Source organism: Scatophagus argus, chromosome 18 (assembly GCF_020382885.2).
Source record: "Scatophagus argus isolate fScaArg1 chromosome 18, fScaArg1.pri, whole genome shotgun sequence".
NCBI lineage: Eukaryota > Metazoa > Chordata > Actinopteri > Scatophagidae > Scatophagus > Scatophagus argus.
In genome coordinates, this window is record NC_058510.1 from 13,304,463 (window position 1) to 13,329,130 (window position 24,668).

A 24,668-nucleotide genomic window follows, 5' to 3' on the forward strand; every position below is an offset into this window, starting at 1 on the left:
TTCTCAGCCATTGGTGAAGCTAATTTTTGCTATTTCGGCATCAAATATTCAAACTCTGACAAGAGGCTGAATTTACAATTTGAGCTACATCTTTTATTCGTTTACAAAATTCAATGATTAACACTGCTGTGTGCTTTACGGCACAGCAGTCTGTACTGTTCGGAGGACTTATTAGTTGTTGTAGGTGAAGACAGGCTCCTTCAGTTACTTCCTGTGTGACTGTGCAAACTGTGTGCTGCAAGGGGACATGAACTGAAACTGTCTTTGTTTATTTTTGCTTATGTGTTTACAGTGTGTATGCTCTGTGGATGTGTCTGCATAGGTGAAAGCGTACATGCATGTGTGTGTGTGTGTATGAGACTGTTTGCATATCTGTGGTCCCGTGTATGTGCGAGCACTCGTCTGTGTAGGTAAAGCTGGGTTGTGTGTGTTGCTGTGTGTGTACCTCCTGATGGCCACTGTCAGAGCCTCGGGGGAGCTGGCGCAAGGACAGATGACGTCGGCTCGCAGCCCTTTAGTCTGAAAGACGTTGAGGAAGGCATCGCAGGAGGAGATGGACCCTAACAGTCAGAAACAACAAGCAACAAGCTGTCAGAAGTGTTGCAACTGAGGTCTTGCACCGCAAAAAACAGCATTTGATCAAAAATATTGTCTCCTGAAAAAATAAGAAGAAGAAGAAAAATATAAATAAAGACTCAAAGGACCATTTTGTACTGAAACTTTAACCTTGTATTGTAATATAAATTGTGTGAAATGACCAACAACAGATGGTTTAAACAGCACTATCGTTTAAAGGTCCCATTTTGTTTCTATTCATTATTTCATAACAGTATTGCTGTTTGATTCTGTTTTCTGATTCTGATTTCTGTGTGTAACTCACTGTTATTGCAGCCTATCCTAGCCAAAAACAATTAATGCCATTTAAATAATGCTTCTTAAAACTTGCAGTTGCAGCAATGTAAACAATATTTAATTTGCAGTTTATGAGTTAAAACATGCAAAATTAACAGTATTAACCAGGAAATTATATCATTTCCTTGTTTCTGGCGCTTATATTTCAGTCTTGTTTCCACTCCAAAAACCATTTATTGTACCATATGTGCATAGTCGGACACATTCTGCTCTATTCCTGTAAAGTGACCCAGTTTCCAGACTTCCCAAGAGAGTCTATCCATTTCCCTGACATTCTCTATCTGAAATACACTTCTCTTAAATCCCCTGTTAGTGAAAGAGCTCTGCTGCAATGGAGGCTGAGTGTGACCTTACAAGGGTTTGATCCGTCAGCCACCAGCAGCATGCGCAGCGAGCTCAGGTTGATGTCTTTCTGGTCTTTGTGGGCCACTAGAGCCCAGTGCATGTCTCTGGACTTCACACACGCTACCTTGGCTGCAGGGAGAGATGCACGCACGCACACACACACACAGAACATTAGCATTTAATCTATTTGACAGACAGGTGAATGGCGTGAATTGACCAAGCTGAGTGGCAGATTGAGTGTGAGTCTGACCTTTGTACTGGCAGACTTTCTGGATCCATGACAGAGGGTTGACCTTCATCAGCGAGTAGGGGACGCTGATCACGTGCATCATGTTCATCACACTCTGCACAGCACACACGCACGTACGCACACACACATAATGACACATTAACATTTTTTTTTCATCCTTTAACTTTTAAAAGTCATGCAATTATCCATTTTCAATTTTCAATTTAACCTGTTTCTGCTCCTAATTGTGTCTGTTTTGAACATTATTAATATGGCCTGGATATGGACATTAAATATTGAAATACGGATATAATCTGCACCAGTGCTACTGTATTTCAAATATGAGCCACAAAGCTTAAAAAATTAATGGAATTGGATCATATCATTTTCTTCATAGTTCCAGTATCCACCCAGTAACAGAGGTGAGGGTGAAAAGAAAACAGGAAATCAAAGTCATGACCTCTAAACTCTAGTGTGCCAGTCTTACCGTCAGGATGCCATGCCACAGGCCCACATCCTTCTTAAAGTCCAGGACGTTCACTATGGTCTCCGCTGCAGACAGTGAGGGAGGGAGAAAACAAAGGGTTAAATTATGACCTAGAGACTGAACTGTGTTTGTGTGTGTGTGTGCGCACGTGTGCCTACCCTCGGTGTAGCTGCAGGACTGGGTGAGAGCCTGGCAGTGTGTGAGCAGAGCGATCCTCGTCACTGTGACTCCCAGCACGCTGCCGTCCTTACAGGTTTTATACTGAGTGAGAAACAACAGAGACAGTCGGATCAGTGAAGCCAGAACAGAGCGAGGCGTTTGTTTCAATCAGCCGTTTGGTACCTTCATCTTCTTAGATGTTATGGTGGAGTCATTTAGTCATTTATTCATTTTAAAACCTCAGCAAGTCATAAACATAAAAAAATGTACTCACATAAAGTCAATTTAAACAAATTTAGGTCAAATTAAAATAGTGTCAGTTAAGATAATTAATCATCTTATATGTGAACAATATTTCTACATAAGGCTACAACCAATGATTATTTCATTACCAAATAATCTGACAGTTATTTTCTCAAATAACTGTTCCTTGACGATTTCTTGTTTTGTTCAAACAACCATCCAAAAATATACAATCATAAAAAATAAAACAGAAGCAGAATCAGTCACATTTGGGAAGCTGTAATCAGGTAATCTTTAAGGATTTTTTTCTTTAAAAGTGACTTGAAGGACTCATCAGCAGGATTACAGTTGCCGACTACTTCTTCGTCAGCTGTTTGACCAATTAATTGACTAATTGTTGCTGTTCTATTTCAAAACATCAATAGTGTGCTGGAATGAAAATTTAGGATTTGGGACACTGGGAGTTGTTTGATCCATTGAGGATTTTTCATGATCAATCACTTACTTGTTTAACTTATAACATTTCAAAAAAAGTATTCAGGCTTCAGTAATAAAAAACAGATAAACTATAAATAATCACAAGCTGTAACCAGAGAATGTTAGGCTCATTTCCTGCACTTAAACAACTGTCAAAATGTGTGAAATGTTGATTAGTTTTCTGCCAATAGCCTAATTGATTCATTGTGTAATAATTTTAGTTCTAGCTGTCCTAGTTTTCTATCCTTCCATAGTATGTGGTAAGTAAGTAAGCAAGTCAATATTTTTATGCTAAACACATTGGAATAAGGTGAAATAAACCTAGTTAAAAACCAGGTGGAGTTTTGGTTGATTTTCTCAGAGCTTCCATTATCATGGAAGCTGTGATAGCTGCAAAGAGGGGACCAACTCCATATTAATGTTCATGTATCTAAAATGCTTTTGTCTATATAGTGTATATTAAATAAGATTAAAATAGTTTATTTTTCTGATTCTTGCATCATAAATAAACTCTGTTCTACATAGAGATTCACTTTTTTTAAATGTACTGATTAAAATAGCTACATTAGTTATTAAATGCAGCACAGAGAGCCAGCTGGCAGCGCATGCAGCAGCCCAGCGACTGGTAATGCGACCTGAAGAGCCAGCTTCTGTTAAAATGTTCACAATGAGGACAACGCCTTATCACTGTGTGTATTGGTTAGGCTGTTAGCCCACCTCTATGTAAGCAGTGTCGTTGTTTGCATCTTTGATGTGAGGGAACCAGTCTCTGGGAGGTTTGGAAAGGTGCTTCGACTCCGTTACAAACCACAGCAACTTGGGCCAACCTGCAGGGAGCGTGTGACACACAGAAAGAGAGAAAGACAGAAGTTTATTAATGTGAATCGTCAAACTGATAAAAGATACAAAGCTGGCATTTCACACATAACAAATAATGAAACTAAAGAAACTTCTACAAGCTAATAACCCCGATTAATCACCTTCAATTAATCTCAGGTGGTATTCAGGGAGAAAAACACAGTTATGTAGTTCTCAAATTATAAATGACACAATATAAATAAGATTTACACCTGTGAATGTGTGTCAGCGTAATGTTTAGTGTAAGTGTGAATTCTCAAATGGTTAACACATTCATCTTGAGTTAAAACACGCTCGCTCTCTCTCTTCCTCCATACCACCTCCCCCACAGAGAAACATCAGGCCTTTACAATCCACTGATGACTAATGACTGACACTCTCACCTTTGAACTGTGGGATCTCTCCTGTTGCACTCTTGGGCAAACCCTTGTGACAGGCATCACTGGTCAGCGCCACGGTAACACCACAGCTGCCCAAGAGGAATCCAATCTGCTGACTGCCGGCATCCTGTTGGACAACCAAAAAGAAGTGGGACGGGGGGGGGGGGGGGTTACCTCCATGTCAACAGAAAATACTATAACATGCTTCTTTAGGTTCCTGCAAACCATAAATCAATTTAAATGAGGATGCAGAAAAAACTGGACTCAATATTTTACTGACTACTGTGGTGTTCACATATACACATGCAGTACATGTACTGGAAAGAGAAGAGATGTTTGCTGCTACACTGTTTCTATAGCCGAAACAGAAATTTTATGGAAAATCTTGCAGCACAAATGCAGGATGGGGGGAAGGGGTTCAAGGGAGACGGTCAACGTTCGTGCACCAAAAGGCATTTTCTGCTGCAGCAGTAATCAGCGTGTAACTGTCCAGACCCTCCGCTGAAACCGCTGCAGAGACAAGTAGCCATGTCTCATAGAGTCCAGAGTGAGCAGAAAGAGCTCAGAAAAAATAAAGTCATATAATGAACACTTAAAATAGTATAACATGGCTTGTTTATCAGACAGAGGCTGCTCCATAAAGCTTTTAGTCAAAGCAGAGATCCTTCAGACATGCTAGGCCTCAGAAGGTGATGGCACCAAGATCAGCAGTTGTAACCTAATTGATGACAGCATTTCTTTTTGATGGTAGGGCAGCAGGAGGGCTTGTTTCTTACTTGTCAAACTTGTCAGGTTTCTGACATGTTTTTCTGCTCTCTGGGCAGATTGGATTATTTCTTCAGACATACTCGCTGCTAGCAAACAGCTGAGACATAAGATCCAAAGTATAATTTCATTGGCAGTGCAGCATCGCTGAGATGTCCACACAAACAGAATGGAAATGAAACACAGCAGGAGGAGCCTGCGTATGAGGACAAAAACAGACGCGGCTGAAGAAGAGAGGATTAGCATTACACAGCAACGTTGCAAAAAATTAAATTACCTGACCTCTCATAGAGAAACTAATCCTGTGGAATAATGGGTTTGGGGAGCAGCAGCGATAAGCTACAGACATTTAGGTAGATGTCATCAAGTACCTTGCGACTCAGAGGGACCTCTATAGGAACAGGGACCACCTCGGCCAGCAGACAGCCGTAGAAGGCCACCATGAAGGCCACAGGGTCGTTGTTAGGGAACACCAATGCCACCTGGGAGAGACAGAAACCCGTGTCAGAGATGATGGGAACGACAGTCAGCTGATTTCTGAACCTTAGCACAGTTTACAGTTTTGGGAAAATTAACAAACAATGAATCATAAGTTTGAGATGGTTGCAGTACAATTTTAGTTGATTTTAAGGGAGTAGTTTGACATTTTGAGAAATACCCGCATTTGATTTTTTGTCGAGAAGGTCAACACCATTCTCATGTCAGTCCATTCAATATGAATGTGGAGACAGCAGATGATTAGCTTAGCTTCGCTTAGCAAAATTTGAAAAATGTGGGGTGCTATGCAGAAAAAGCTTAATTTCAAACACTTAAAAGAAAAAACATAACCTACGAATAAATATGTAGTTACATCACAACCACAATGGACAAAGAAACTAACAACTTTTCAACAGTGAATTGAGCACAAATGCCAGAAAACGCAGACTGTGTGAGGTGGCAGAGGAGCATGACTCACCCGATCACCCGGTCGCACCATGGGTTCCTGCTTGCTGCCCAGTTTGTGGAGGATGTTGTAGGCAAGCTTGATGCTGCGAGACCACAGCTTTCCTGCAGGGAGCAGGACACAGGATACAAGGGTGTGAGAGAGGGAGGGAGAGGGGGAGAGACAGAGAGACAAACAGAGTGAGTCCACAGAACATGAGTATGTGTTCTTGAACTTCTATTTTGAGCACAAACGGTCGATAAAAGAAAAAAACTGCCCAAAGTGATGGCATTACAGAGTTCTCAGCAATCAGGAGAGGTCCCTAGAGAATCGGTTTTGTATTATCATGGATTATACTTAAAATTAAGTGTTGTCTAATGCACTTGTGGTGGACAGGTACCCAGGAAAATGGAATGACGTTAAAACGTTTAAATTCCCTGCAGACAGTGTGCTGGAACGTGATTTTATTTTTTTGCACCCCTGTGTACCATCAACATTTGATGACGGATTACCCTTAAAAGAATTACAGTCTCATGTGTTCCACATACAAGACCATCACTTTTTATTTCAACTGTATGCTGTTATTCTTCTTTTATTGTGAGTGAGTGCAACAGAATAAACTTTAATTTCTCGGTCATCAATGCTTTAAATTAGCTTATTTCACTGCTGCACTAAATAATGATATAAAAACTAAATAATGTTAATGTGGTTACCATATGTGAGGACATAAAGAGGTTTCCCTGCTGTATCCAGGCTGGTGAGGCAGGGGGCTTTAGGGGAAATGGTTCCCCAGCGCTGGAGCGCAGCCTCAAGGGATGGGGGCCAGTTGGTGACCACCCCCAGCGCCTCTCCCCGCACTGGCATCATCTCCGCCCCCTCTGGCCGTGGCTGATTAGGGTCCGGCTGCTGAACTGGAGATGAGGAGATAGATAATGTTATTCAAGCACAGTTCACAAACTTTTACCGTTCACAGTTTGCTTGTTGTTGTCAGGCTGTGAAAACACCACATTTAGTCAGTTTAGTAACATTTAGTCAAAGCAACTGGCAGTGACACATCTGTATCACACTCACAATACGCAGATAATTAATGAGGTGTACCTGTTATTAACCCACATGTAATGTGGGAATGTGTACAATGTGTGAATTGGCAAGCTGATTTCATTTTAATTTTAGAGGAGGCAACAGAAGAAAAGGATTAATCCTCAGCCATTGCCTTAAAGTGTGGCTCCAGGACAAATATACTGCCACATGAACTCTTACCTTTATCATGTATGATACCACAATTATTTAAAACACTGTCACATGTATCCAAAATACACTAGAAAACTAAAAAAGTAACCTACTAAAATACAGGTGGTCTAAAAGGGACATTTAAAGGCATGAAAAGACAGAGAAATGATGAGATAAAGACAGAAAATCTAACCAGATGGTGAGAGCCAAGCAAACAGCACACAGACCTCAGAGATCTCTGGAATCAAGCTTCCTACAACATACATATACATTTGTGTTCTATATGAACCAGGCTGGTCATCATCTGCTTCCTGTTATCTGTTCCATATGGAAATCTTTCTTTACACTGACACAAGTATGAGAGACAAATATAAAACACAAGTGCAGCACATACATTAGGACAGTACAAGAAGGAGCTCTTTTGATATCAAAACTAAAAACTAAATCTAAAAGGGTTTGAGTGCCTTTAAGGACAGTATCTGCAGGCTTTGATTCAGATCAGATCAGCTGACCACCGCCACTTTAGTTAAGATTAACGCAAACCACTACTTGTTGAGACTGCAGAGGATTACTACTTTTATTATGTTTTTATTGCTGATTATTGCTTTATTACGGTTTAATATAGCAAAGCCTGCATGCCAGTTCAGACAGTCAACCTGGGCTGCAGTGCTACTGCTGGTGAGGCCTGCTTCACTTGTCCAACACAACCTTTCAATCTAGAACTCTTTCTGAGCTCTCTCTCTGCTCTATGAGCACCACTGCTGCTCTGCTGCCCTAAAAGTGGAATTGGAAAAAATACTAAGATGTTGTGCTGAAGTAAAACTTCCAGAAGACAGTGTAGAAACATTGTTACAAGTAAAAATACTAGTGCAAAACTGCTAGCATGAAAATACACTTTAAGTACCAAAAGAGAAAGTGTTAATGCGTTAATTATAACTTTAACGTTAAAGCTGCTGAAGGCTCTTTTCCTCACTCCATAGCTAATCTTCCAGTATGGCTAGAGAATTTGCCTCAGGGATCAATAAAGTTTTACCTTAATCTATGACACTGCATTTATTTACTTTCCGCCACTGACTAAAGGTATTACTCCAATTTTCACTGCTGCCGACGCCCACTACGTCCCCCTGCATCCACCTGCAGGCTCTGTCTGAAGTCCCAGAGGGACTGCTTTCGTCCCTCATCAATCGTTCTCTCTGTGCAGAAATGATTGCTGCAGGGACCGATGACATGGTGCGACAAGAGGGCATACATGCAGTAATTATATCGATGTGGTGCATTAACAGGTTATTAAACATTTTTATGTTACTTGAGTGACTGTAGTAGTAGTAGTAGTAGTAGTTGGTTAAGATGGAGCTCATTTTGAACTATTTTGTCCAGGACTGCAGCCAATGATTATTTTCATTATAGATTTCTTTGGTGATTATTTTCTCCATTAATTTAATGATATATTGTTTGGTTTGTAAAAATTAGTGAAAAAATAGTGAGAAATGTCATCATAATTGCCCAGAGTTCAAAGTGATACCTTAGTAATGTCCAACCAACAATCCAAACCTCAACACTATTACAAATAAACATAAACATTTATGACAATCACTCATGACTCCCAAGTATGAAGACAGATTGGATGACTTAAACTTAAATCAGGCAGTATCATGAGTCATGCAGAATTAAAGACAGTTTCTAACCCTCCAGAAGTTCATCAAAGTCATCGACAAAGAACTCTCGTAGCGGAGGTCTGCGGGGCTGCTTCAGCGTGTTCACAAGCTGCTGGATTTTAGCTGACACTCGACTGCTGACTGGAACACCTGTAAAAACCCCAGACACACACACGCGGGGTGAGGGTAATACTCTGGGCTAATTCTGTTCAGTAGAAAAGGAAAGTGGAGGCCTAGATTGCTTGTAATACCATCCTTATTAACTGATCAATAACAATTCTTTTACATGTCAAGTGTTAAGGTACATTTTGACAGACAGCAACTATTATCTGCCTGAAAGAAAGACTGCTGAGTCACAAGTGAAGATGACCTCATAGAGAAGAACTGAATATGAAATGATGTATTTCTCGAGCAAGGCATTCAATCCTCAGCTTGAATGGTCCAGACTGTGTTTGTTCTGAACAGTTCTCAGTTTTCTCACTGTGACTGCTTGATTGTGAAACATGCTGGAAAAGAACAGAGATGCTTAAGAAAAAAAAAAAGAAGAAGAAGAAAAAAGAAAAAAGCAACGTCCAATCTGTTCATCCAGGGGAGTGACATGAACAGACACGGTGTAATTGGTCAGTTCTCTGAGGTAGTGGTCTAATTTGAGCTCACCTCCTGATTAAGGAGAGTCTATTTTTATCTGACCATTTTCAACATCTTTATTCAGAGGCTCCAGTTGGGAGCAGGCTAAAGGTGTGACAGTGTTTCACACAGCGGCGGAGATGACTCTTACCATCGCCTGTCTCCATGCGTTCTGCGTTGCCGTACTTCTGCGTGTTCCTGGCAATGGTTCCCATATTGGACATGTGGTGACGCTCAGTGTGGGAGTGGGACGAATCCGACGAGTAGCCCGTCACATCCGGCGGGGCCGAGTGATTCTCTGTAGCAGACAGATGGAGAGAGAGCAGAGGGAGAGACAGACGGAAACACAAACAGCCAGTGGTGACTCATTGTTCATATTTATCACTGTGCTCTTTGTCAAGTGCCTTGTTTCATCGCTCTTATGGACAATTAAACACAGTATGATGGTCCTTTTCTTTGTTATGTGGGTCACATCCTTTGCACACACAAGCATGAATGGGGGTCTGGCATGATGGGACATCCATTCAGTACAATACCTGTCCCAAAACAATACTTCCTTTGTATAATCATGATTAAATGAAAGCACATTTTATAATACTAAGTGTGAAATTTCTACACAAAATTTGTTTCTTCAACACAAATATTCAGAAATAAACAACAAAGCATTTCTTTTTATTTTAAGGAGCTTGTCAATAACTTCTAAAGTCCTAGCAAAATTAAAACAGAGAATAAAGCACATCTCTGTTTAATTTCTCTGATCTGATCTGTTCTCAGGCAAATCAAATCAAATTGGGTTCTGTCAGTAGAGTGTTTAGACAAAAGACTCTGACTTTGGCCTAAAATCAGTTAGAAAATGTGTCTGGAAAGCTACAACAGTCTGTGTTCCTGGAAATATTTGACACTTATTGCAACAATTTGATATTCGGAATAAACCACTTGCTACAGATAAAACACAAAGCACATGGATTGGACCTACCATCTGACTCCAGCGGTGGTGGCCACAGCATGTCAGAACCAAACTCACAGGATCGTCGCAGAGATCCTCCATTCTCTGCAACACTCAGAGCTCCCTTCCTCTTCAGAGACAAGTGGCCGATACCTGCATGCACACACACAGACGTATTACACTGAACAATGCAGCAGTAAACAATGGCCAAAAATATCAATCATGGGTGAAAACATATTGCAGTATTAAGGTGGCAGCAAAATTTAAGCAACAGAAGGTATGTGTAGGCTTATTCAGTTTTGTTGGATTGTGTGGTAGGGGGCTGGCAGTGAAGCACCCATATTCTACTGAAGCGCACACAGCTTCTGAAATTATGCTTTTTGTAAGGACGGTTTTGCTTAAGTAATTATCTGTTTGTTATGGCGATAACTTTCACTCCCTCCATGCTGTTTGTTTGTTGAATATTACCTTCCAATACTATCATCACTTGGTGTGAGTATAGAAAAAAAAATGGCTATTTATAGGAAGGTCATGTATATTCCCCCAGTAACTCAGGGAGAGTCAAGAAAAAAAATTTGCAGCTCCAGTCAGGGTCAAGATAAATATACACAGTTTCAACATGTTTTTTTTCTATACATGTCCATTAAAAAATACAGGTGCTTTCATTGTGCAGGGAAAAGCTTACAATTTGGCGCCTCAAATCACTTCCCGAACAACTCATCAGTGAAACAGATAATTAACAATACAAAATGCTTCTTTCTTTTCTGTCTCTATTTTAATACATAAACACAATCCGACCAAATCAGTGAGAACCTGTAAACTCTTACCATGGTGTGACTGCGACAGGTGGCTCTGCTGGTGGTGTGTCTGGCCCAGGTGAGTATGTGCCAGATGTGTGTGTGCAAGGTGCGAGATGTGCGTGTGAGCAAGCGAATCGGCCAGACGCCCGGCATTTCCGCTGCCGCCGCTCTGCGTTGACGAGGAGGAGGAGGAGGTGGAGCCCAGGTGGGCGGGGCCTAACTGGGAAGGGCGGCTCATCCAGTGCTCCATGCCCGACATGTCGTCGCCTGGCCCCGCCTCCTCCTCTGAGCCCGACGACGAGTCTGAGCACAGGGGGGACAGGCCTAGTGAGAGTCAGTGACCGCATTTATATGTTAACAGAAAAGACACAACATTAACACAACATGAGCACACATGAGTAATCAGGGCCAGTTAGCGCCACTGAAATATACACTAATGCAACAAAAAAAAACTTTCATTCAACATGAAAGGAATAGTGTGACATTTCGGGAAATACACTTATTCTTGTTCTCAAACTTAAGTTTATTACACAAATGAGATTCAATATTGGTCAGTTCATTTTATTCAACCTTTGGACAGAGTCAGTCTAGCTGTTTCTGCCTGTTGGTTCCAGCTTCAAATTTACCATACAGAAATGAGAGTGGTATCAGTCTGCTTGTGAAATTCTCAGCAAGAAAGTAAATAAACATGTTTGGCTTCCTGAAAGCTCCATTGTGTTGTATGAGCTGTGTGGGTAATATTACACATACAAAATTCAACTAACATGATGGTAAGAAGATAATGGAAAAGTTCATCATTTTCAAGTGAACATTTCCATGAAAACAGCCCCATGTCTTTGACTCGTTATGCCGTAACAACCAGAAATGTGATAGCTGAATATGGTTTAGCCTGCCTACTCGAGTTTCCTTTCAAAATGGCACTCCAAAATTATCCAACACTTACTGTAACTACATCCATGTTTTACAAATGGATTCATTAGATTTGCATGATCATCTAATTAACCAGTTCTATACACGCACTATGTGGCCAAAAATACATACTTCTGTGTACTTTTGGTTTGTGGCTGTTCTACAAATTGCTGCAAGTTGCAGACAGTGACACATAATTGTCTTGGGGCCATATACATCATATGGTGAGTATAGATAAAGTATATGGACACCCAACACTTTTGTGTGCTTTTTGTCTGCGCAAATATCACTGACTCTGTACACAAAGCCAGATCTGTAATGAAATCGCTTCCCCAGTTTGGTGTGGAAAACCTCAACCTCAGCCCCATTCAACACCAACTGTGAGCCAGACCTTATACACCCAACATCAGTGTTGGACCCGTCTTGATTGGATCAAAGCCATCCAAGTTTTAGAAAGTGACTCTGAATGCCCACAGTATTGGAGACATATATCACATATGGGTGTAATGTTTGGCTCTCGACATTGACTTTTTGTCATGTTGTATAAGTAAGTGTAGCACTAGTTATGATCAGTAAGCAATAATAGTACATTAAACCACCAAGAGTAATTTAAGATGCTATTCAATCAAAGAATCCCTCAGCAAACTTGATTCTAGCTTCCACATGTGAGCCTTTTAATGATAAACAGATCTGATGTGGGGTTTAACAGTCAGTTGCCTCAATGCAGCAAAACAATGGTTTCAAAGGCAGAAGACCATGACTCACCACTTTTCACCATTAAATTTTCCTGACATATATGTGGCAGAGCAGACCGACGACTCTTGAGCTCACACACCCAAAATGTCAATAATTAATCAGCTCAAGTAGAACAACCACAAGAACCTATTCAGGCTAGTTAAAACTAGCTTCAGACTGGAGTTCAGAAAGGAATCACAGAGAGACTAAATTCTTTAAATTAGAGGTAAAGTTCTTATCTTATCTTAATCATATGACCACAGAGCAGCAGAACAAAAATCTTCTATTTGAGTGATAAAAAAGGCAGATTCACTCAACATTTTTATTTAAACAGTCTGTGTCGTTACAATGTTGTAAAAATAGTCTGTAACTTGAATTCATGAGTTCGGTGAAGCTTTGGAAAGATGTCAGGTTCACTTAAGAGTTTTCTCAGAGGTTAATAAGCAAATTACCGGAGAACAAAGTTATTACATTTCCTTAATCAGAATTCAATCAACACCTAAATTATGTTATCAACTCCAATTATGTTCAATCTAATGCGCTCATACTTGAGGTAAAGGTCAACTTCACCAGCCCATTTCAGCCACCTTCTTGTAGTTACCGAGTCTACAAAAAAAAAAAAAATAGCTAATAATCAGCATGTTTCCTGTTTGGAAACATTTATAGTAGTTGACTAACATTACAGCTGTCAGTGGTTTATTTTTACTGTAAACCTGTCAGTGGTTGTGCATGCCTTAGGGAAATGTGTATGTTTGCAGTTTTTAGTAAAATGAGTGTGTTGCCCTGCCAGAATAAAAAAAAAAAGTCTGAGAACACAGCATTACAACATAATCCTGTCTGGGCACAGGGAAGCCTCTCTGGGGTCACATTTTAGGCTTAGTACAACCCAGTTCAGCTGAGATAACCAGTGTGTGGTGTGTGTGTACACATGTCTGTGTGTACCTTTTTCACTTTCCAAGCATTTTTTTAAATCACACAATTACTTTAAAGAATTACAATAAAACCTACCATTGAACTGAAATATCTGTACGTCTTTAAATCATCTTTCCCTCCAAACACAAACAATTTTACTTCTTGGCTCAACAAGAGTCTAACTCGCTTAAAGGTGGAGTCAGATTCTAATCCAATACACTGTTTGTCAAATTCAGCAAATATTCAGCATTCAGCATATCCTGACAGTCAGCCAGCTGCTTATCCTGGGAGTGCAATGAATAAAAAAAAAATCTGGTGTTTGTACACAGCCCTGGTTCTGTTTGTGATCAGGCAAGGGCAAAGAGCCGCATTAACATCACTGAGGCTATCCAACAGTGGAGACCTCAAAGAGCCGAAAGGCATGAAGACAGAAGCAGAGTTTGCTCTGTTTCTGCTTGACAGGTGGGCCACATTAGTGCTGGTCAGAGTTGTTTTGTCCCATTTACAAATGTTTGTGATTTGTGAGTCACATAATGTGGAATAACTCACCCGCACACACATGCAGCTTATTTTCAGGTTTGCTGTGATGTGCTTTTGCGGTGAGGTTAACTATAATAACAGGAGAGTTGTGAGTATCTGGCTCTGAGTATCCGTCTCATCCTCTCTGCTGCATGTAAGCTGTGTGTTTGTGAATTTGGGGACGTAGCTCCTGAAAGAGCGCTAAAGGCAAGGATCTATTTCTTTGGCTGTCGAGTTCAACAGTCTTTCTCCAGAAACGCTGACCCCGCCTTTAAAAAGACGATGGTCATGAGTTTGTGGTGTGTGGAGGAGGAGTGCAGGTGTGTGTTTTGGTATGTGTCTCGTCACCTGGAGGTGTGTATGCATCCATGGAGGTCTGCACCACCAGCGAACGTCTCTTAGAGGGCATTGGCACAGCCACCTTCCTCTCCACATGTCGTGCCAACACGGCCTGCACCGCCTCAGTGTGGACATCTGACAGAGAGAGAGATTTATTCACACAAAGGCAGAGAAGAAAATTTTCCTGGCTGCGTTCATTGATTTACTGAACTGAACTATTTTTGTGCTTTTTGCATGAAGATTTGATTTTGTAATCAATTTTCTGCTACGGAAGCAGAGCTGATTTCAGTGGAAAGAGTAGAATATGAGTTTATGTATTATGTACTGTGTTACCTTAGTGGCAAAAGTGAAATATCAATGTAGTTGAAGGCAAAGACTATTCAATTTTTAGCAAGCTAACGCACACATGAGAAGTTTAAGTGGAATCTCAGCAGGGCTTACTAACAGTGATGCAATGGATTTTCTTATTTCTTAAATTTAACAAAACCTTAATTACGTATACATAATAGTAGGAAGTCTAAATTTTAAATCAAATTAACCAATTACAGGGTAGAATACTGGTTTATTCCACGTCACATAAGCTAATTTGGTCATTAACAATGGACTAGCATCAACACTTTGAAATCTGTGGAGCAAGTATTTGTAATAACATTAACATCTGTTAAAAAAAAAAAAAAACACTCCTGTGGCTCTAGGGGAGCCTTGTCAAGTATGAGAGAATAATCCCAATACTGAATATTATAAAGAAAATCCTCACTGCGGGACTGATACTGGCCCATCTTATCTTATGTTATTACAGACTGGGGACACTAAGTTTGAATGTCTTTATTTACAAAGCAAGAAGTAGACTTGAGAATTGCAACCACCGGATGGCTTGTATCAGTCAAACACATACGCATTGCTGATAAATGAGGAGGGAAGTTTTGTCATTTTATGTGTAATTTAGCAACTTCACAGCATATTCATAGCGGTGATGTGGTTGTTAACTTGTGTACCTGAGCGGTAACGTTCATCTCTTGTACCGGAGGTTCGTCGCCGGTGGAAACGGGCAGCAGTGGGAGGGCCAAGTGGGGGCCGATGAGACATGGGCCCTTCCATACCTACAGAAGCAAGCAGACAAGCAGGCAGACAGACACACACATATATATGTATATATATATACACAGACACACACGCACATACACACATGCACATACACGTTTGACAAACGCAAATACAAAATATAGTGCAAAAAAATAAAAGAAAAAACAAACATGGAGATGATTTGAATCAGCAGAAAAATTATATTTTTCTGACTTCATAAAACAAAATAACTGAAAAATAACACAAAATAAAATCATAATAATGTGGTAGCTGTACTGTTGCTCCAAGACAGAATATCCCTCAAGTATTTTGTTAAAGTTAAATCCCTCTGATAAATGATAAATAATAACCCAAGTTGTGCGACCGATGCTTGTGTTTTAGTTGCAGTGAATCCAGTGGGGGGACCTGTGCGTTTGGAGGCAGCGAGCAACTGCAGCACATTCAGCTTGAGAGCAGCAGGCCCAGGCTGAGCTCTGGGGAGTCTTAACCTACATTCACTAATGGCGGCGGCTGAAGACTGAATCGATAGGGTAGAGTATCATCGCAACTGCATTTGTCATGATACCAGATCGATGTCCTAGTGGTGGTATGGGAATATTTTAGCTCGAGGAGAGGGGGGGTCAGAGGTGTGTGGGGAGGTCAGAGGTTGCTAAATTACCTCCAGCATGTGGAACATATGCCCTGATCAGCTTGAGTCTCTTCTTCTCATAACCCTTCTGAGTGATGTCCCCTGCAAACAAATAGAGATAGATAGAGAGTGAGAGAGCCAGTGACGGCGGTGTGGACTAATCTAGTCATAAAATAATTTAGCGGAACAAATTTTATTGTAGCTTTTTTTTTGTTTTGTTTAACTTGAAGCATTTGAGCATATTGCCCTCAGTTTGAATCTGCATGAGTCACCCAACCTCTTCTGTCTCTCCCAGTCTTTTAATGTCTCTGTCTAGGCTGTTCATTAAGATAAAAAAATGTAAAACATAAGTGAAACAACATAAAATATAAATAAATGATGTGATGAATGATGATGGAAATGAAAAATTTAAATATAGAGAGGTTATAAGGGGTTTGTACAGACTGATCAGCAGTCAACCTGCACCTGCAACTGGTCTCATATATGAAGCTTCGTAGGGTCATATGATAGTTTAAATATTATTATAATAATGAGAAAACAAAGAGCATTTTTTTGTTTTTCAACTCATCTAGTGAAAACACCGTTGTAAAGCCTATAATCTCACTGGCCACCCGAGATGAGTTGGAAAGTCAGGCTAGTATCCATGGTAATAACAATGGAAGAAATACTGATCACACAACCAGAAAAGAAAAACGATGGCAGCACATCTTGATTACAGATGAAGTAACGGAAGGACATTAAGACATGAAAGAAAGAAAAGAAAGAGTCATCTGTGATTGGACAAACCCTCTGAAGTTTCCAAGACTCTGAACTGTTCTGCTCTCTTGAAAACAAAGCGTTCCATAGATAACGTTAACTACACAGCAGATTCAGGTAATTCTTTCTCCCTCCTTGAAGCTGTCATGTTAATGAGACAGCTGCGTTAATTGCTATTCAGTTTCCCCAGTTCACTAACTCTGTCCTAACACAGACACAGACTGCATCAGCTGGTATACTGTAAAATGAAAGTTCAATCTGCACTAAAGCCATGAAAGATTACGGCTACTCTGATTACAGCATGCTCACGTTTTCTCCTCTCCATATTTATTTTGATGTTTGTTGGACAGTGATCCGCGGGTCTGGGTTTTTAATACCTGCACCTGCCGAAGCTGTTATGAGAGCCAATCTGTGCCGCCCAATCCTCAAAAATGTGCGCAAATTAACCACCCGAACCGAGACCAATAGCTTTATGCATTTTTTTTTTACACACAACTGTCACACACAAGGTGCTGACCACGCTGCTCTCTTCTCCTTTTTAACCCACAGCAGAGAGAAGACTTCTGCCAAATAATATTCCAAACGCTGTAACCCTTCACTAAAGACATTCTGTCTTAATCATTTTCTGTCTCTCTTTCACACAAATGATTATTAATACCACACTTGAAGCTCTGCCTTGTTACTTATTGACCCTCCAGATATTTACCCTCCAAATATTTTCTTGTCAGCTGACCCATATGGGTTATGGATCAAACTGTACAGCACATTGCTCAAGTCTTCAACCTTCCTCTCACAGTCTGAAAACTCTGGATCACTATCTGATTATTACAGCTGCTTGCTGTATGAACATGTGTAATGATTAATTTCGCAATAAAAGATCAATACAAGTACTGTACAATATCTGCACCTGTGAATCAAATGCTTATTACTTTCACACAGAAGTGCTGCTTTTGTTATTGCTGATATCACATGGTTCTCTGATCTACACCGATCACCCATAACGTTATCACCGACACTGACAGGTGAAGTTATTAACATTGATCATCTTGTTACAGATGCACCCGGCAGTGAGTGGGATATATTAGGCAGTAAATGAACATTTTTTCATTGAAGTTGATGTGTTGTAAGCAGAAAAAAAAAGGCAAGCGTGAGGATTTGAGCGTCTTTGACAAGAACTAAATTGTGATAGCCAGACTCACAGCATCTCCAAAACTGCAGCTCTTGTGGGATGCTCCCAGTCTGCAGCAGTCAGGACCTACTAAAAGTGGTCCAAGGAAGGAGAACAAGAGAACTGGCAACATGGGCAGCCAAGACTCATCGATGCACATGGGGAGCAAAGGCTGGCCTGTGTTGTCCGATCCAACAGAAGAGCTACTGCAACTCAAACTGCTGAAAAGGTTAATGTTGGTTCCGATAAAAACCTCGCAATTTACAGGTTGCGGTACTACTTATCCCATATCTCATGTTGTTAACTGCTTTCCTGCCTGTACAACATCCATTGCACGTCTGCCCGTCCTGGGTGAGGGATCCCTCCTCTGTTGCTCACCCTGAGGTTTCTCCCATTTTTTCCTTGTTAGAGGTTTTTCTGGGAGTTTTTCCTTAGTCGATGTGAGGGTCGAAGGGCAGAGGATGTTGCTATGATGTTATGTAAAGCCCTTTGATACAAACTTCTTGTAAAAATGGACTATACAAATAATAATGACAGAGGGCATCCAAGTTGTCTGCTTATTCAGGCACTTAATATTAAATGCTGCCAAATCGGAACTACAACTACAACTACAAATGGTATTAAAAGTGAAAAAGTGGTAATTCATTAGAGTTACTCCCATATGACATGAATGTAGCATAATATTTAGAAAAAGCTATACGACTGTTTACAAGCTAACACTGTCTGCTAGGTGTCTATATATTTTACATCTGAACAATTAATTTATCTGTTCATTTTCTAACTATTTTAGTAGGAATATGTTGGTTTTAAGTAACATTTGTTGATAATGTTTATGTTTGTGAAAGTGGCTTCTTGTTTAGAAGCACCAAGGTAACTGTTGTTGCTTATGCTAACTCCCCTGTTCTTCCTCTATGCTCAAAGCAATCAATCACCCTCTGACCCACAAGTCTTTCCCAGAAAGGCCAACTAGACACAAAGCACATTCATGAGCTAAGCCACAAGTTGAAAACTTGTTGTTTTACATTAATCATAAAATGAAAATATATTCCCAAGGTTATTTTACATAAGAAATGGAATTACAGCATCAGCAGAAGTTTTATATGAAGACAAAACTGAGAATGACCAATAAAGTGACAATAGCAGAGTTTGGCAAATGGACAGACAAAGGTCAGTGTGGAGGGCCAGCCACAGAGAAGCTCATTGTAAACCCAGAGGGGGTTTTTTTGCCACCTAGGCAACCATTGATATTCCCCTTAGCAACAACCACCTGTCAATCAAAGCACCCCAGGCTTGTGGCAGGGCTAATGTGAGCTAATACCTTCTCGTTTGCCCCCACTGAATGCTGTTAAACTGCTGCTAAACTCTAATTATTGATTCTCATTTGACTGCCACAAAAATATTTAACTTTCCAATGATAGAAAGCCAAATCAGATGCAATGAAAAAAATTCATCAAAACAAGAGCAGGCATGTGAACATGCTGGTGCGATAATAAGCTATAAACTAGACAGCTGACAGATGTGCATCCTACCACACAATGAGAAGCATCACTCTGAGAAATCCTACTCAGAGTGAATGACTGAAAATAAGATCCACTTGTTTAAGAAAGATGGAAGTTTCACAGTCTACTAATAATGTTACAGCAAAGTACATTTTAAGACACAAACAAAGAAAAGGGTTGGACATCTTGTATATTTTTCTGAAAAAGACAAAAGCAGTAATGTGCTAGTCTGTTTCTCGAGGCTTTCCTGCTAAAGACTTAATATTTTAATAAACAGTCGGAAATATGTAGCTCAATTTTTAAAAGAATCCTCAGTGATTATGTAAAACAAATGGTCACATGTACTTTTCAGCAAACAGGTAGAAATAGTGGATTTGTGGGGACTATTTTCAGCAGTGGATTAATCCATATTTGCTGCTCTATTGAATATTTGGTACAGTAGGATAATGTGGGTGGGAAAATAAACTCTGATGTGCGTGTTCAAGGGAACGAAGAGGTGACCCAATAATGTGTTTTTAATGGAATTTGAAAACAGTGGAATACTATCCCACATCACAAAAAAGTGGATAAAATTATCTGAAAAAAAATTCTATTATAACAAGTCATAAATGTTAACATACAATAACTACCAGCTTCTCTCAAAAAAATTTTAATCACCAGTTTAATTTGTTGTTGCTTATGTTATGCTTATTTGAAATTGTTGTTTCATCTGAAATAAGTGAAATTATCACACCTGAGTGGTGACAATTTTTTTTGGTGCATGGCTTGGGGGCACAGTTGCAGCTGTGCCCTATGCGTACAAACAAATTATGGCTGCAAACAAATATTGACAATTGGCTACTGCAATGTTCAAGGTCTAATTTCCAAAAGAGATATTTCCTAAAGAAAGAATCATCTTTGGTTCATCTTCATGAACAAAATATGCTTGGGGAAGTCTCTGGGCCACATATCTAGATCACAAATCTCTACCAAGCACACTGTGTTACCAAAACATTTACTCCAACCTGGCCATTTTCTTCAAAACCCAAACAAAACTGTTACAAATTTATGACTTTACAAACAAAAAAGAAAATATGGAAGCAAATCTGCTGCAGAGTTGTGGTGTTTGTGAAGTGGGAGTGTTTCACTGAGAGAGGAGTGAATGAAATGTGAAAAAACAGATGGAAGGAAAGAAAAGAACAAGTGTCAAATATCAATGCTTTCACAAATCAGAAGACAGACAGACAGTCATACAGACAGACAGACAGAAAGGGAACGACAAGAGTCTGCATTTCACAATCTGACCGTGGAGGATGGCCAGAACATCTGGGTCCAATCTGCTCATCGGTGCTGCTCTGTGTGTGTGTGTTTGTGTGTGCATGTGTGTGCTATGTTGAGCCTTTTGAGTCTTTTCTCAAATCAACTGCAGCATAACATTCCTGCTTCTTCTTCTCCCTCCCTCTCTCTCTCTCTCTCTCTCTCTTTCACTCACACACACACACGCACGGTCCACAGGGAGACGCCATCTTCCACTTGCAGCGCTGCAGAGCAGGGAGGGAGTTGCCTAGCAACGGTTCTCCTGGAGAAGGCCCATGACGGCCATCTTGGATTTAGAGCATCAGATGTGAGAAGTGGGCTAATGATACCTGCCAGGGTGAGTGCATATGTTTGTGCGTGTCTAGGTGTGTGCATTTCTGTTTGTGTGAGTGTGCGTGTGTCATGCCAGTCTGTATTGGCAGCCTAATTACTTTGCTCCTTCTCCTCACTCCTACTTCTCCCTGCTCTCTGTCACTCGGCTGTTTTAATAGCACACAGCTGAGAGAGAATCAATAACAGCCGACTCCTGATTGGAGTTTTTCCTCCTGCTGAGATTGTATGGCTAAAAGGTCTGAGTTTTCAGCTGTGCAGAAAAAACTCATGAAAGCTCATTTTGGCTGGCTCACCACAAACCTGTGATACTGTCTGTATTTAACAAATCAGCCTTGATTTTTGATCCATTTTCACCACAGCTTTATCCTGAAGTACAATTTCCAACATCAGATGTTCTTCAGTACAATTTCCTAAAGCACAAGTTAATGTCTGCATGTGGATTGTTTTTTGCACAGTAGTCCAAAACCCAAATATTCATCACAGAAGTCCAAGAAAACCAGAAAATACAACATTATGACTTGGTGTCAATGGACAAGTGTTATGGTACAGAGTATCAAAAACTGTCAAACTTGCATCCAATAGCTGTTCTGATTGGCCATGACATTGGTCTGAATAAAACTTTTGAGAATTTTGACTTCTATTGTCAAATGAAAATACGTTTCTGTTTCTCAGAGTTAAGCCTCCAACAAGCAGTGTACAGAAATTTAGGCATCGTATCAGCATTAGTAAAAATACTGCAAAGATATGCAGCCTTGGAAATATGTGGACATAATGTTGCAAAGAAAACTAAAACATCAGACAACAGAATTAATTCAGACACGTAACGTCAACGGACTACAACCAGTAGTTATTTTTACTATTAATTAGTCGATAGGTGGTTTTTCGCCAATCAACTGATTAATTGTTTAGTCTATAACTAACAGTCTAAATATAAAAGATATTCAGATGAATATCAAGGAGACTTTTGATCGGTTTCCATTATCTGGTACTTTCCATGCTAGTACTGGAAACATCCGTTCGACTTATTGAAATCTCTCCTGTCACAGTGTCTGATGAAAATAATTCACACCATACATCACGAAGCAAATTTTTTTAAGTGGCACAATTATATCAAGTGAAGCCAATGCAAAGGTTGAAAATATTCAACTTCAGTGAACAGAGCTGTTGCTCAGCTGCTGAAAGCGGAGAAGCTCTGGAGGGGAGAGCCAGAGACAGAGCTGGGGATTTGGAGAAGGTACCTTTTTTGGGACCCTTTGGGATTAAAAAGATTAACTTCACTCTCATTTCTCAATCTGTCTGAGACAGTGTGCCGCTGCCTAATGTAGGCTACTGTAATTAGTCTCTCTTTGTCCTTGTTGACTGCTGACTGCAGAGGAAATGTTTGGGGTGAATAAACACAAATGATCCTGTGGTCAAACTTGCATGAGTAATGCAAGGCAAAGAATTGTTTTGCCTGCAGTGAACACAAGCACAGTTTGAAATGTATTTTCTTAAGAGAAACATAGCTAATCATTCCCGGGCTGTCAAACACACTGACACTTTGGGTAGGTGATGCACAGGATTAGCAGTCTCCCTGAACTGTTTTTAAACAAAGATAATATCTGACATGAATTTCTCCCATTTCTCTGGGACATTGAAAACTTTCAGGACACATGAAGTGGTACCAAACTCTCCTTCTGATCCATATAATCACAAAAATGAGCTCTTACATGCCTTTCTTGTCATATGCAGTTGAGAGAAAATCTGTCTTATTCCTCAGTATCCTGCTTTTATTTGATCCCCCACTTTCTCTTCCTTAGCACATCATCATAAACAGACAGTCCACCCACCATGCCACCATGGTAACCAAATCTACCTTCAGCAGCCGCTCACACACAGACACACACACACAGAGAGAGAGAGAGAGAGAGAGAGGTGGGGTAGGGTCGGGGTGGTTTGAATCATGTGTTATGTGCTGGGACCTTGGGCTGTCACACTCACATGCAGGGACCCGTGTGGACTGTGGAATATTCACTGGCTCCACAACACGTGTCCACAATAGCACCAGAGGCCACACACGCACAGGTATCACACACGCACGCACACAGTGGAAGTGGCAACTGTGTACATCCACAACAACAGAAAACCAGGGCATCCTGATGGATCAGTGGGTTAAGATGCCACCAGTGGAAACACTCAGGGTCCACACCATCAGTTATTCTTTCATTTACTTTTTCAATTCATTTGCCATTTAAAGCTGTCCAAGATGACGATGTCAGATGTCTCTCATTTGACCACCAGTTCAAAACATGTATATATTCAGTATATAATCATGCAAAACAAAGAAAATCTGGAAACTTTCATAATGTGGTGGCTTTTTAGGTTGCCAAATGACTTACACCACAGTTAATCAGACAATTATTGTCAACAATCGACTAATCAATTAATCAACTCACAGTTACAGCTTTACTATCACTAATTAGCACTACTAAATGTAACAAATGCACATCTACAGTTATTGCACTACAGTCTTTAAAGTTCCATACACTAAAAACAATCAATTTTCTAATCGATGAAAAATACAGCCAGTTTGCTGTGAGCAACTAGTCGAGCAACATAAAACTTAGATGAATAAATCATCAAATAATCATTTAAGTCATTTTTCATCTTATAATTGCTAAAGTTGCTTTTTTTCCAAGAAAAATAAGCAGTTTGATTACAAAACTGTTGGTTCTGATAACCTGAGAAGCGTAATTGTCATTATTTTTATCGTTATCTTTAGCACATTGAGTAAACTGAGTAAACCATTCATCAATAATTCAGGGTAATGAAAATAATCCCATAATGCAGTGCTACAAGCAGCTCTTTGTTTTGTGAAGCTAAAACAAGCAAAATGCTTGGTGTTTTTACTCAAAAAATGACACTAATAATTAGTCAATTATCAAATATAGACTTAATTTTCAGCAAAACACCTAATCCCTTCACTGTTTCAGCTCTAGTGACACCTCTCTCTCCAGCTCTCCCACTCTTCACTTTGATATAATTTCAAGGTTTAGCTATCAAATTCAAACAGACAGAATCCCACAAATAAACAGAGAAAACCTGTTCCTGCACTTCACAACTTTCTTGAAACAAATTTCTTGATTTTCACTTACAGGCGTCACCATAATCAGAACGATAGATTTAATTAAAAATTTGGCTTGGGATGGTTGGTTGAATATATGACATTATACGGCATATGACACAGCTTTAGGTTCTTTGAAACTGATTTTCGATTATTTTTCTAGGTTTTATAGACTCGTTAATGGTTACCAGTTGTTAGCTGCAGTATCTGGAAAAGCAGGAGTTGGAGCACAGCAGTGTTTTCTACTTCTAACAGCACAGCAGCAGCCTTATAGAAGACGTGATCAAAAGATAAAAAAAAAAATGAAAACAGTAAATAATTTGCAAAGCTGATGAGTTTGGGGGGTCATTGTT

At 40.0% G+C, this 24,668-nt stretch overlaps 1 protein-coding gene across 3 annotated transcripts in view; it reads right to left on the reverse strand.

Moving 5' to 3' along the window:
- Positions 1-24,668, reverse strand: part of LOC124049371 (disco-interacting protein 2 homolog C-like) — a 51,351-nt gene that overhangs the window by 20,931 nt on the left and 5,752 nt on the right. Inside the window, exons 2-18 of one of the 3 annotated variants that reach the window (XM_046370915.1) lie at positions 16,191-16,262; positions 15,445-15,549; positions 14,459-14,584; positions 11,063-11,338; positions 10,266-10,388; positions 9,441-9,587; positions 8,693-8,812; positions 6,491-6,688; positions 5,811-5,902; positions 5,227-5,337; positions 4,094-4,217; positions 3,570-3,679; positions 2,132-2,234; positions 1,974-2,038; positions 1,508-1,601; positions 1,267-1,386; positions 446-560 (exon numbers count right to left, since the gene is read on the reverse strand). In XM_046370915.1, coding sequence (XP_046226871.1) covers positions 446-560; positions 1,267-1,386; positions 1,508-1,601; positions 1,974-2,038; positions 2,132-2,234; positions 3,570-3,679; positions 4,094-4,217; positions 5,227-5,337; positions 5,811-5,902; positions 6,491-6,688; positions 8,693-8,812; positions 9,441-9,587; positions 10,266-10,388; positions 11,063-11,338; positions 14,459-14,584; positions 15,445-15,549; positions 16,191-16,262 — 2,101 coding nt within the window. Of the gene's footprint in view, positions 1-445; positions 561-1,266; positions 1,387-1,507; positions 1,602-1,973; positions 2,039-2,131; positions 2,235-3,569; positions 3,680-4,093; positions 4,218-5,226; positions 5,338-5,810; positions 5,903-6,490; positions 6,689-8,692; positions 8,813-9,440; positions 9,588-10,265; positions 10,389-11,062; positions 11,360-14,458; positions 14,585-15,444; positions 15,550-16,190; positions 16,263-24,668 lie in introns of all 3 variants that reach the window. The other 2 variants (XM_046370914.1, XM_046370916.1) reach the window with 2 other exon arrangements.